Source organism: Penicillium brevicompactum (assembly GCF_028827555.1).
Source record: "Penicillium brevicompactum strain IBT 35665 chromosome Unknown utg000003l_segment0_segment0, whole genome shotgun sequence".
NCBI classification, from domain to species: Eukaryota; Fungi; Ascomycota; class Eurotiomycetes; order Eurotiales; family Aspergillaceae; genus Penicillium; species Penicillium brevicompactum.
The window spans coordinates 2022687-2036122 of record NW_026623206.1 but is presented as its reverse complement, the minus strand read 5'-3'; the positions used below and the strand labels follow the sequence as shown (position 1 = coordinate 2036122).

The 13436-nt window shown below is 49.3% G+C and overlaps 7 protein-coding genes across 7 annotated transcripts; 2 read left to right on the top strand and 5 right to left on the bottom strand.

Moving 5' to 3' along the window:
* Positions 1-4: 4 nt before the first annotated feature.
* N7506_004656 (uncharacterized protein) lies at positions 5-598 on the bottom strand (the record flags this gene model as incomplete). Its single annotated transcript, XM_056953950.1, has 1 exon — positions 5-598. One exon carries the CDS (start codon positions 596-598, stop codon positions 5-7), a length of 594 nt encoding a protein of 197 aa, XP_056812839.1.
* A 924-nt stretch (positions 599-1522) lies between these two features.
* N7506_004655 (uncharacterized protein) lies at positions 1523-3126 on the bottom strand (the record flags this gene model as incomplete). The annotated part of the gene is made up of 2 exons (XM_056953949.1): positions 1523-2953; positions 3004-3126. 2 exons carry the CDS (start codon positions 3124-3126, stop codon positions 1523-1525), a joined length of 1554 nt encoding a protein of 517 aa, XP_056812838.1.
* Positions 3127-3681: 555 nt separating this feature from the next.
* sld2 lies at positions 3682-5396 on the top strand (the record flags this gene model as incomplete). Its single annotated transcript, XM_056953948.1, has 2 exons — positions 3682-3829; positions 3892-5396. The coding sequence occupies 2 exons, from the start codon at positions 3682-3684 to the stop codon at positions 5394-5396; spliced, it is 1653 nt and encodes a 550-aa protein (XP_056812837.1).
* Positions 5397-5907: 511 nt separating this feature from the next.
* N7506_004653 (rRNA 2'-O-methyltransferase fibrillarin-like protein) lies at positions 5908-7798 on the bottom strand (the record flags this gene model as incomplete). The annotated part of the gene is made up of 5 exons (XM_056953947.1): positions 5908-6988; positions 7051-7319; positions 7375-7556; positions 7614-7661; positions 7726-7798. 5 exons carry the CDS (start codon positions 7796-7798, stop codon positions 5908-5910), a joined length of 1653 nt encoding a protein of 550 aa, XP_056812836.1.
* Positions 7799-8074: 276 nt separating this feature from the next.
* Positions 8075-9158, top strand: N7506_004652 (RING finger domain protein; the record flags this gene model as incomplete). The annotated part of the gene is made up of 2 exons (XM_056953946.1): positions 8075-8279; positions 8332-9158. The coding sequence occupies 2 exons, from the start codon at positions 8075-8077 to the stop codon at positions 9156-9158; spliced, it is 1032 nt and encodes a 343-aa protein (XP_056812835.1).
* Positions 9159-9282: 124 nt separating this feature from the next.
* N7506_004651 (uncharacterized protein) lies at positions 9283-11203 on the bottom strand (the record flags this gene model as incomplete). Its single annotated transcript, XM_056953945.1, has 4 exons — positions 9283-9906; positions 9962-10727; positions 10819-11126; positions 11201-11203. The coding sequence occupies 4 exons, from the start codon at positions 11201-11203 to the stop codon at positions 9283-9285; spliced, it is 1701 nt and encodes a 566-aa protein (XP_056812834.1).
* Positions 11204-12177: 974 nt separating this feature from the next.
* Positions 12178-13145, bottom strand: N7506_004650 (Fig1 domain-containing protein; the record flags this gene model as incomplete). Its single annotated transcript, XM_056953944.1, has 4 exons — positions 12178-12556; positions 12605-12932; positions 12985-13053; positions 13115-13145. The coding sequence occupies 4 exons, from the start codon at positions 13143-13145 to the stop codon at positions 12178-12180; spliced, it is 807 nt and encodes a 268-aa protein (XP_056812833.1).
* Positions 13146-13436: the final 291 nt, after the last annotated feature.

Sequence of the window (13436 nt, the reverse complement as noted above, 5' to 3'; positions counted from 1 at the left end):
TCCCTCAGCTCTGAGAGCCACATTGAGGACAGAAGCGACTTGAGACAGCGGTCCCACACTGGCCACAGTACTTGGAAGCTGTTTCTGTAACGTTGGGCTCTTTGGGAGGAGGGGTTCCAGCGATAGATGGGTTCCTTTCAGACTGGCTCATATCAGGCGGTGCTGGGGAGCCAGAGGACTGAGAAACCTGGTGTGGTGGAGCGTACATAGGCTGTGGCGCAGCGTAGGTTTGTTGGAAGGGCTGCTGTTGCTGAACAGCAGGAGTGTTGACGTATGTGACGGTATGGCGATCAGATCGGCTGCGCTTGACGCAGAAGACGATGAGTAGGATCCAAGCGGTGAGCTTGAGGATACCACCGATCACAAACAAAGCAATAGCACCATAGAATTGGCCCATGTTGGTGCTGACGCAGGAGTAATCGGAGTAATAGGAGCTGTAGTATGAGCTGCTATAGGAGCAGTCATCGTAGGAGTTGGATACCCATGTGCCTACGAGAGCACCGCCGATGATGAAGCAGACCACGGCGCCAATAAAGAATCCGATGGGCCACCATTTGTTGAGCCGCGAGGGGCGCGGTGCGCCTTGGGTTGTTTGCATAACGAAAGTTGAGTGTACCGGTGAAAAGGATCACGTTGGGAGCTGCGGAAAGAGAGGTGAAATGGAAGGGAATTTAAGGAAAGACTGAAGTTCACTTTAGGGGGCTTGATGAGTTTTATGGTAGGTAGTAGATAAACATACCCAAAGAAAATCTCAGCATAGTTAGGGCGAAGTTGATACGTAAAAACTTAGAGACAGAGTGTAGAAGCGTGCCTTGAGCCTATCACCGTGCGTATCTCATACGACTTGAGGCTAAAAGTCAGCGGACCGCGCTTTTTTAGCGGGACATCTCGTATTCAGAACTCGGGCCTAGCATCCTTCGCAGGCTGTGTGAACAAATAATTCCAAGTTCGTGTCTTAGCTTTGGAAAAATATAGATTTCACTTCTTTGGAGGTTGACCTACAGGTAAGACGTTTCAGCTATTCACGTTGTCTATCTACTCTATATACACACACTGTATCTAAAAGGCAAAAGAATATTTTTAGAAGTGGGCATCTACATGATCATCGGGGATCGACAAGACTAAATCAAACAATACGATCTCTGATCCACTTTCATCCACTTCAACACGAGCTTCGCGGGAGAACGGTTTCAAGGCTCCTAACTACAATTTTGCTGTCAAAGAGTTTGGAATTTCCTTGATCCACTTGTTTATTTGGTGTGAGATTAAGTTTTTTCTCCTGGGAAAGATAGCTGTCGCAGTACAAAGGTGATTGAAAGAGTGGTTTTCGTGCGTGATGGAGATCGAAACCACAGGGATGGGACTTTTAACTCTCTAGTTGGAGGTAGAGGATTTTGGGCATTGACTGCAGCAAACCGGGCTCGAACTAAAATTAGATGAGGATCAAAGACGGAGAAAGTCGTTTTCATCTTTTTGGAAATCTCCAGTACTGACGCCAAAGTGCCAGTATTTATTGAGATGCTTATATACCCAACCGCCCAAACCATATCTTCTGCTCATTTATATCAGGCTCTATGAGGAGCCCCATTTCAGTCACTGTACCTGCAGAATCCAAACAAAACTCAACCATGAAAGGCGGCAATAGATCCAAGCCTGTGCGGTAGATTCTACCAATGAAGAACTCACCACTCGCATGTGAGATAGAGAGCTCACAAGGAATGACGCGATCTTGCAAATCAGCGACCGGGCACCCTGATTCAATTCTGAGATCAATCATAGCCTCTGATCGGTGCAGATATGTTCCGGTATACTTGATCAGTGGCAAACTGTGGGGGATGGGCGGATCTGGCAATCGAGGGAAAAGTCTCTGCTTTGATATTTCCGGCGTCTCGTTTGCAAGCTTCGTTTGCCACAGGCTTTCTTGTTTTGCTATAATTGCTGCAATCTGGTCTTGGTAGTTTGGGTCGGCTGGGAGGTTGAGGTGCTTGTCCAAAAGAAACGTAAATATTCTGTATGCAGCGTATCGTGCCGAAGACGAATTTCCCATGATCACCCAGCCAAATCTTTTGCTTGGAACGAAGCCCACATGACTCGCATACCCGGGCCAGCCACCGCCGTGGCTATAGAGATACTGGCCCCGATAGTTATCCACCACCCATCCTAGGGCATATCCATGGAACGGGGCGGGTAAGTCTGCGTCCTCGTTTTCGAGACAAATGGTTCGCGGTTTGATCAAGGTGTCATGTCCCTTCAAAGGCCCTGTAGGTTCAATAAGCTCTTTCACCCACCGAGCATAATCAATCACGTTGCTATGAATAGCCCCAGCACCGCTGTTAGATGGCCAATCATGTTCTGGTTTCGTTGTAAAAGAGCCATCACTGCCTGCAGGAGTCCAGTCATATCCTTGCACAAGTCTCGCGGCGGTTGATGGATCTTTCTTTGCTTCTGCTGCACCGAAGTATGTATCGTTCATGCCAAGAGGCTTCCAGATGCGGTTTTTCATGAACGTTCCTAGAGGAATTCCGGTACGTTGTTCCAGTGCATGTGACACGGCAATATACATGTGGTTGCTGTAATGGTATTTGCTTCGCAGTGGTGTTGCGAGAGGCATGTATCGCATAGCACGGACTGTTGAAGCCGGTTTTGAGCCCTTACTTTTGAAAAACGCCAGTGTCCAATTGTGCTGCGGCATACCCGTGCGATGGGACAGCGCATCCTCCAAAGTCACATTCTGTGTCGCATGGTCATCCTCGAGTACAAACTCCCCCGGAATGAGAGAAGCCAGTGTTGTGCTCCAGCTCAGTGGGCTTGTGGTGCCTTGGCTATCTTGAATCGCTATTGAGGTACCTGCAGATGTGAAAGCCTTGGTGGTGCTGCATGCTGCAAACAAGGCGTCTGTTGTCATTGGACGCGGTGCATGAGTATCACTCGGTAGCTCTGCTAGCCCGTATGCCTGCCCTGGGTGTGAATGGTCAATTTTCCAATGGGCACTTGTATACTGACCTTGGCCGATATTTCAGAGCCTTGGACAATCGCGATGCTCAGTCCTGGAACTTTCCATTTTTCCAGCTCGGTTCTGACAAGTTCGTCAAATTCTTCATCAAACGGAGATTGATGGGATGACATTATGAATAACAATCGAGTTAGTTTGACGGGAACAAACTCCAGGTGAAAGGGATTTTATCATATTGAACAGCGAGCTAGCCCCCATATGTAATACAAAGTAATCCGTACTGGGGCAGCATGACTCGTAGTCTTATGGTGTCAGAGGCGGGGGTGTGGTGAGCTTGCATGCTAGCTGAAAGCCACCTAGCCAGCGCCTGAGAGACTTCCGTTACAAATCTGGAAATCCGGTCAGATGTAGTCGGAGTATTGTGTGATTGGCTAGCAGAAAGAGGCCTTATAACCCTTAAATTGAACGGAACGAGTAAAAGCGTTGGTGCTCCCAGGTTGATTCGGAGCGCCCATTAGGGCTCAAATCTAGAGGATAAAGGAACCTACTTATAATCTAGGCACTTTTATTATCTGACATGCAGAATCAACAACATCCAAGTTCACCAAGATTGAAATCGAAGAAGAACGCAGCGCCATTTAGGGCTGTCGATCGTCCAATCAGAGAACGCGTGACGTCGCGTTAATTGCGGCGCGTCGCGCGACACATCCGACCTTCTCACACATACCATGTCCGAGGCTCTAAACTCCAGCGCGGAGGTCGCTGTACAAGCTACCAATGTTCGGGCAGAACTGAAAGTCTGGGAGAAATCATTTGCCGCCGCAAATGGGGGCAAAAAGGCCGGACGCGACGACATCAAACAGAACGCGGAAATCGGTACGTCCAATGCAATGACACTAATTGCAAATAGACTAATCGAGACTCTCTTTGCATTTCAGCGGCCAAATACAAGGAATATAGCCGTCTCAAGGCTCTAGAGTCGTCTCTGAGTCGACGTGAAAACCGCCGACACGAACCATCGGACAGCCACTCCAAGAAGCGGAAACATGCATCGCCCCCCAACCAAGACGCATATCAGCAATCTACGCCACGCAAATCGTCCAGAGGTCTTTTCGCAACTCCTTCCAATGATCGCACCAAGATCCTTCCTGCAGACATCGATGCCTATGACTCGCCAAACACCCTGCGCAGGCTCTTCAGTCCCACCACCCATCGCCAAGGACAGCCTGCGCCATCGCCGCTAAAGGCTGCGATTGGACCAACACCACAGCGTGATGGAAAGACTTTGGGCTTATTCGACATGCTCTCTGAGTCCGGAGGAAGTCGTGATACACCTTCTGCCAAGAGGCAGTCCAACAATCTAGCTGCGGCCTTCCGAACCCCTTCCAAACGAAGGCCCGTAGAAGCGATTCCAGAGCTCCCAGAGGAGGAGGAGCCGCAGCAGGAGACGCCTAGACTTGCGCGAACACCGGCGTCCGAGACGAAACAATTTTATCTTGCGAGTCTGTTCGCAACGCCCACAACCATGCGCTATGCAGCAATGGTAGAAGCAGAGGATAACAAGGAATCGCAGTATAACGAGCTGCAGAATCTTGCGCCTCAAATGTCCCCTCCGGCAGCTCAATCGGGTACACCATCATTTCTTCGCCGCTCTAATTCCGGCCGATATCCTCCTCCTAACGCTGGTGTCGACGGACCAGGGCTCAGTCCTATTGCATCACGCAAACCACAAAGATTTGCCAGCAAAGGTCTCTCTCACTTGGTCCAAGGCCTACGAGATATGGAAGAAGATCGCATTGAAGAGGATTGGGATGTGATGCGCGAAATGGAAGAAGAAGCAGAAGCAGAAGAAGCCGCCAGGTTGCAAGGAGAGGATAGTCAACAGCCAGACATCAACCGGAAGTACAAAAAGAAGGGCCAGAAGCGGACTACTCGACGGGTGATCATGAGACCGGTTACCCATCAACCGAAGCCCAAACCAGATACCAGGACGACAGATGCCAATGACTCAGGCAGTGACGATGAGCTCGCTACCGTCCCAGAGACACAAATTGCGCCTGCGGTTGAAGAAGAATGGGATGATGTGCCGAGTGATATCGAGCGTGCTGAGAATGCCGCTTCTGCTCCTGTCATGTCTGAGCCTGAATTTGATACCGAGGTAGAATTTGATCAGGACTCAGATGATGATCCTGAATTCGGGGAGACGAAAGCTGCTGCTAAGCCGAAGAGCTTCTCAGAACGTATCAAGGAAGCTGTTTCGTCGTCTGCTGCGAAAAATCCGGAGCCACCGGCTTTGGGTAAACCTCCAAAGGCCTCTGAGGCTGTGGAGAAGAAGCCTCGTCCTCGGAAGATCAATGCTCAGGCTCATGCGAACTATCGGTCGGTCAATATCAACCGTGGTGGTTCTTCTCGTGGTAGGGGAGGACGGTTTCGACGGAGATAGGCTGTGGGATAGACTATTTTCCCTTCATGATGTGATGACTGCATTTATTAGCTTGGAAGCATTTGTTGGAATATTGCTAGTAGCGAGTTCAATTTGAGTTATATCACCCATTCCAATCTTTCAAAGGCTATATCAATGATTTGCTCTTCCAAGGTTGGCCGGTCTAATCAATTCACAGAGCTGCTGGTAGCGGCTGTCATACACAGTACTAGATTTGTGCGTACAATACCAGGATCGTGGCCATTCATACAAATGGTGTTGAACAACGAATATCAATTCTTCGAAAATGCATACATCTAGTGTAACATCGATGAGTGGTAGCAAATCGCGATGGGCGATAGTGAGATCATAAACCACACAAAAAATAGAAGAGAAAGCTCCATGCGCCAATCCTTCATGCAAGTCAAACCTCAGGGTAGAAAAATTCGAGAAGAATACAATGCTGTCCGCGGGTCCGTGGGATAGCTTTTGAAGGTTTGCAGCCTCAATACTACTGCACATAAACTGCACATCAATAGTCCATGGAGTAGCCTCCTCTTGGGGCAGGTCCACCGCCGTGGCCGCCTCTGTTATCATTTGGCCCGTCGTAGGACGCTCCGTGGTCATCCAGTGACCTGTACTGGTAGTAATCACCACGGCCACGACCTCTGCCACGGGCCCGGGGGTTGTTTCCCCGACCACGACCAGTACCTCCTCGGCCACGACCACGGAGACCGCCTCTTCCTCGTGCGCTCTCGTCGTTCTGGTAACCTCCTCCACGGTAAGTGTGATGATAATTGCCACGACCTTGGAACTGTCCTTCATGTCCGGAGCTTTGGTTGGGCGCCCAGCTGGCATTGTCATCTTGGTCTGCCTGGAAGCGTCTCTTCTGGCTCCTGTTCAGAGTTCGTTCTCCAGTACGTAAGTCTCCAGTCTCCTCAACTCGCAAGACAACCTTTTCCCCAATAACAGTGTCGAAGGTCATGGCCTTGTCAGCAGGGAGGGGTTGCCAATTCTGAATCTTGCCTGCGTCGATCAGACGGGCACCTTTGCGAACAGCCAATACTACAATCGGTAGTGGGTTTTCTGTGTGGAATGGTTCGTTTGCTGGGATGGGTGCCACACGGGCTGCCCAAATCTTGTTGTCCAAGCTTCCAGTTCCAGTAACCTTCCATTTAAGATTCTTGCCCATACCTCCGATCTTGTCCAAGATGGAGCGGGATGCTGGGCGGGGAGTGATTAGAATGCTGTTAGCCATGTATTTCAGGTCATTTGATTCAGCAAGCCCAGGAGGCAGCATTGGCGCCAACAAAGTCTGGGTCATGATATTTGACACCTCTTGAGTGACCAAATAACCCGTGTAAAAGACAATTCGCTTGATCTGTAAGCACCCATTCCGGCTATTGCTCTGTTTGAGGGCGGTGTTGCGCAAGGCAAGATTATGGGAGTTCACCATGCGTTGGATCTCGGCAGTCTCAGTGACAGGATCAAGATATGTGCAACCCTCGGTTACTTGAATAACCTCTGCAGTAATAGGCACCCGTGCACTAGGAGGAGGTCCCGGTTGAAGATTCCTGTTGAGAGTCTCGAAGAAATCACGGAACCCTTTCACGCTAGCAGCAAGTTAATACCCGAGCGATTGGAACCACTTTGAGTTGTTTATCGTAAAACTCACTGCTTGACACGGTCCTCATATACGCGTATTTCTTCAGCCTGTGCGTAAGTGAGAACTAGATCTTCAAGGAAATTCTGCTTGAAGTTCATGGTGCTTGCAAAGCGTTGGCCGTTCGGTCCAACTTCTGGTTTGAGTCCAATGAGGTCGAATTCAAGTTTTTGACTAGCTGTCATCCGTTTGATGATCTCCGCAAAGCCAGCTTCACTTCGACCTGTCAGGAGAACTGTGAGGGCATCTTTTTGATCCATACTCATTTTGACCAAACGCAGCTTGAAGAAAGTCAGTTGGTCGCTCGAAAGCTGCAGGACAAGTCGGGAATCGCACAATGTTCTCATTCCACCATCCAATCCATCCTCGAGGCTCCTCTACCTCAATGCCTTTTCCGGTGGCACCGAGGATGTTCGGATCGTGCCACCAACCGCCGGTGGAAAAGCTATCTTCGGTTTGCAAAAAGCCCACCGAGGAGCCGTGCCATATTTGGGGATTCGGCAAGGGACTTAAGAACACTGAGTATCCCAGTTGTCAGTTGTGTATTTTTGCCATCAAGGGCTTGTGGTTCTCACGGGTATTGTCAAAGTCGTAGACGTGGATCGCACGGATCTGGGAGACGGCTAGAGGCATTGCTATTGTCAGATAAACTGTCTTTGTAGGTCCGCAGTCCAAATCGAGACTTACGGGGAAGTTCCTTGTTCACAATGGACCAGCGACGGAGCGAGGTGATTGTATGGGGGGGGACGATTTGCGACATGCGCGGCGCCAGTATGGTAGGACATGGTGGAAGTTCCGAGGCGCGCGAGGTTTTCAGAGACCACAGCTTTCGCGGACCTCATTTCAAAACAAGAAAAAAAGCGAGTGTTGCTTAGCACATATCGGAGAGGATCAAATGAAGTGAGAGAGAGGAGAAGTCGAGACGAGCGCAACCGCGTTGGAGCTGCCCGCAAAAAAGGAAGCGACGTTCGGGGAGGTTTTGCCGCCCGCCCAGAACGTGACTTTACAACCTCACCCCCTGCGGTCTTCTGTTTGCATGGACGATGTCGAACTGCGACAGCAAATTCTCCAGCGGACTCTGCAGGAGGTAGCTGATGAGGAGAAGGACGCTGTCGCCAATCCGTGTGTCATCTGTCTGGACACCATCACCGAGCCATGCGTGGCCCAGCCATGTCACCATGCGAACTTCGACTTCATCTGCCTTCTTAGCTGGCTAGAGCAACAGCAAAGATGCCCTCTCTGTAAGTGAGCGCTATAGCCTCTTCCAGCTACAATTAGCTAATCATACAATAGGTAAAATAGAACTGACGGCTGTGCAATACGAGCTCAAAGCCCCGCAAGGTCCAAAACTATACAAGCTCCCAACCCCGGAAACACAATCCTCCACAGCTCCACCCACACCTCGATTCCCACGAGGCTCTAGAGGTGGCAGGCGCGGAGCAAGACGTCCTCCATTCCCGCCGCGACCATCACCAGATGACCCGCTTGAGCGCCGGCGCAACGTCTATCGCCACCAAACATACTCCATGCGCGTCGGATCCAACCGCCTATCTCAATACCGAGAGCTCACTCCGGACATGTTCAACAGAGACGAAGAGCTCGTCTCACGCGCCCGGAAGTGGATCCGCCGGGAACTACGAGTGTTTGCTTTCTTAAACCCGGAGCCGGAGGAAGAGGAGCGCACACCCCAGCAGGTCTCCCGGCCTGGACCCCAGCGGCTTGAAACTCGCAGGGCAAACAATGCTGAGTTTTTGCTGGAGTACGTTGTTGCCATCTTGCGCACCGTGGATCTCAAAGGCAGCGCCGGTCAGGCGGAAGAACTCTTGCGTGACTTCATCGGGCGAGAGAATGCTTGTCTCTTTCTTCATGAGCTACAAGCATGGTTGAGAAGTCCCTATAATTCTCTCGAGGACTGGGATCGCCATGTCCAGTATGCGAATAGCCCACAGAATACATCTGATAGAGGAATTGGGCATGTACACGGTCCGGGTCGTGGATCAATATCTACAAACATGAGGAGAGGTCAAGCGTCTCGACGACCTTACAGAACCCGGCCGGAAGATCCAGTTGCTCGCTCTAGGCGAATCCAACAAGCCCAACAGCGATATCATCCATATTAAAATGCCAGAATATACTATGAGCATCTGCTGGCAATACGCCTACCACCACCAGCCTTGCTGGTTAACCCAGTGATGGAGGACAATGAAAATTGTATGGATCTGTTCATCAATCAGTTGTAGATGTTCAGTCTTGCACTTGCGCAAGCCTCCCTGACCGGCGAGTCGCAACGGGCCCAAGCTGGCGAGTCTCGCGAGTTTTATAGTAAGATTTTTCGCCACTTGGATTCACAGTTGGGACACGACACGGACCCTTCTTGGCGATGCCTACCACCCATCGTAGATGGTTCAGCCATCTTTTATCGGAGCTCTCTTGGGTGCTGCTCCGGTACAATTCCTCCACCTCATCCCGTTCCGAATGCACCAGCGCAGGTGCCTCGCCCACTGTCTCCGGTGGTAGCAATTTGAAAGTCAATGTATTGAACCGCTCGGTTCCTCTGAATGATTCGTCGACATATCTGCGGCGCCCTTTGTGCGTCCCGGCGCCTAAGGTCAGCTTTTGGAATCTCCCCAATCCGTTGACCATCTCGACGCATTCTGGGCTTGCCCTAAATACTTCATGTCTTGCTTCAAAAAATTGAGAACCAATTTTCTCGGCCTCCTTGTATGTCAAGTAGGGTTCGAAGAAAGAATCAGGTCCACCACCGGTGAAGTATGGGCGGCGGTCTTCGAAATTGCCAACTAAGGAGTGGAGAGACAAAGTCTTCATATTTGGGAATCTGCTTGCGAAGGTGTCCAACACTTCATATGGCTTGATTTCAAGTCAGTTTCCCACGGTTCATTCCAATCAAGCATTTCGCACATACCCAGTCATTGTCCACCCGCTCAATGTCCAGCTCCAGAGATTCGATATAGGGACATGATGCATCCAAATCTATCAGGTCCTCAGTCTCAGCCACATGGCGGACAGCATCGCTCTTCCAGGTCTCGTCATGATGCACGCAAAGATTGATCAAATTGGTGTGGCAGGCAATGGCATCAAATGGAACAAAACAATTGAACATGGTCAAGTCCACAAGCGTGTCGAAAGACTCGAGGAAATTTTCGAGATTCCGGCACGACTCGCTGACATCACTACGATTTCTCGAGACCTGCAAGCGTCTCAAGTTCACCATACGTCCGGTCAAGAGCTTCATATTTTTGGATGCATACTCCCACTGTGAACCACCTAGCTTGAGGGATCGGAGGCTTGACCAATTGAAAGGACCATTTGGTCCAAGTGTCAATATCTCGCTACCTAGATCGTACATATCAAGAGCCAGGTGTTCAACAGAAGGGAACGTTTTATGCATGTCGAATCCCTCCAGGCGCTCTGGCCATATCAAGTAGGTATGCTGTTCCCAATCACAAGATTTCAAGTTGGGACAAGAAGTGATGAAACTCAAGAAATTCTCGGGCTCTGCGCGATCAGGACACCAAAAGTTATTGGTAACTTTAAGCGTTGTCACAGCCGGTAGTAAGCGAGGACAATAGGTGAGACCGTCCTCTTTGAGTAAGTGCAATTCCGGCTTTTTGGGATGTTTCTCAATACTTGTAATGTATTGGTTGTTGAAATCACAGGGAATCTTGAGCCTATAGGGGAATCAGCCAGTTTCTACTTGCTGTAAGGTCCAAGGCATGAAAAAGCCAAATCAAGAGAGATATGAGCAATCTGATCACATACTTCACGCATCGCAAATTTGGGAGGCGCTCTATCAATGTAGAAAGATGTTTCCTTCCTCGTTGCTTCAATACCATCCTCTCATGCGGTAAGATAGTGATCTCTTGGACAAAGTGCTGTGGTGAATCGGGCGAGGCATCGAGCAACCTGAGAACAAGACCATCTTGCGCCTCTACCAAATAGTTTCCACGTAATTCAATGTTGACAGAGCGGTGCAAGAATGGAGTTGCTATATTGTTCACAGCCTTTGAGACAAGACAGAGGCTAGCCAAGTCACTCTTTCCCCATGAACAGAGCTTTATGAAATTGACCTGGAAGCACAAGATCGTGGGGGTTTTTTGCTATCTTAACACGTACAGTCTCACACACGAGATACCATGCATACCATGTTGAGTCGTTGAAGCTGCACCAGGGCTTCTTTGCTCGTTTGTGGTCTCCGAGAAACCATTCCCCAAATTCAGACAGATTCCTGTTTTGAACTGAAAATATTGCACTTGATAAGCGCATAGGCACACGATGATGAGGGCTATCCATCTTCCAATGTTGGGTGTTGAAATTGGAAAACGAATAGGCATGAGAATATATGGAAGTGTGATGGAGCAGTTCGGGCAAAATCCACCCCTGCGCTAACCGAAATAGGGTCTTTCACCACATCTCATGGCCAATGAGAGATTCTATCAAGCAACATTTACTGAATGTATCATCGTTAAATGCATGAAATACCCACCTCAGTTAATGACAGCTGCATTTTTCAAGGTCTGTGTCTAGTTGTGAACCTTAGCATCAGTAAACAAACCTTGGGATCGACTCACATGAACTACGTCATAGTTCAAGCCTATTGACAAACTTTGGAAAATGCGGTTTGTGATACAGGGGAAGTAGATGGAGAAACAATTGTGCGTCGTATGGCTGAATAACATGGTATTTCTATGTCGAGAACAAGATGTACTCCAACAGGTTCAGCAAATCAATAATTGAACGTTTCCTGGGAGATGCAATCCAGACCCGATGTCTGTTGTCATCAATTCCCAGGTACAAAAAAAAAAAAAAAAAAAAGCGAGGATCAATGTCCTCAAATATGTTCGTGAAAAATCCCAGATTGTCCATATCCCAAAATTCCCTTGGGAAATCCAAATGTTCCAAAGTGCGCGTGATCCGTTTCCATCCATTCCGTGAATTGCGAGCTGGGGTCGTGTGCTCGTAGGTATTATTCATTTCCCATTTGTGTCGTCCCGTTATAAGGGTGGTGTATGTTGCGAGTGAAAAGGCAAAGGCAAAGTGCAAGTCGTAAAAAAACAGTAATAAACAAAGAACAACATTGTGTTGCGTGGGCGTTGAGTCGAGTCGATTGAACAAATTCGATCATTCCTCATCGGTCAGTTTGCGGATCAGACTGATACTCAAGATCATCACCAGCAAACCAACTGTGACAATGACTAGTAGGACGAAGCCAAACCAACCAAGCACCATTGCTGAGGAACCAACGCCACTCTTGACACTTCCATTGCCCATGTCTTGAGCTATCGTACTGGCGGCGACAGATGCGGTATGTTGCCATAGTACGGAAACGAGGACGAACACGGATGACACAAAGATGAGTGCCAGGGCGGCCTGGGAGACGGGTCGGGACGGGAAGGGCTTGACTTCGCGTTCGGAACCAGAGTCGTCGGTCTCCTCGTGCCAGCCGGGGAATGTTGCCAGAAGGATGAAGCAGAAGAAAGCGAGAATAACAGCGACAATCCTGCACGTATGTTAGAGTAATTCAACAGTCCATATGCGGGACACTCACAATAAGTACGGGAACACGACAGCATCTTTAAACGTCGAAGCAACCCAGATCAAGTTGAGCGGATCTTGGTCCACGGTGACAATACCAGCCAATGCGGTTGCGTTGGCATTGCAGATGAAGGATCCTGGGGTAGGTGAAACGCAGATACCGAAGTATCCCACTCGGACTTCCATCTCTGCACCGCCAACAATATTTGCGAGCGCAAATGGATAATCTCCTTGAACCTGAGCGAGATCCTTGACAGCGTTGTACTTCTCATAGTATAAAGAGATAAGGAAGATGTTGGGAATTTGCGGGGATGATGATGAGCATCCGGCCAACAAGAGTGCTTCGATTTGTTAGTGACATTCCAGGAATGTTCGATAAAGCCTGCAACTCACATAATAGGATAATAGCGATGGCAATGATAATCATCAACACATGGTGGTACCCGATCATCGGAATGAAGCCTGCGCCAATGAGTTAGCTGTCATCTCATCGTTGGTTTCTTGAATTATTGTCGTCACTTACGGGCCCATTTTTGTGCGAAGGGAGAAGCCATTGTGTATGTTTTCGCCTTCCTTCACTGTTTTGTTGACTCGCTTCTCGGTTCTCCGAGAAGGAGTGTTCGTAGCGGACTTGATCTCAGAGCTCGACTGTATGCCCGATGACCCAATTGATCTGTGGGAGAATGGAGCGACAGCGGTATCGATATCGGATCGTAAGACTGGAATGCGTGTGAAGAATGTGGAGGTTGAGATGAGAGGTGGATCGTTCAAGATGGCTCCAGTTTTGAACGCAATTTGAAGAGTACTCAAAATAATAGAGATTCAGGAATCCGGCTCGCACCTAA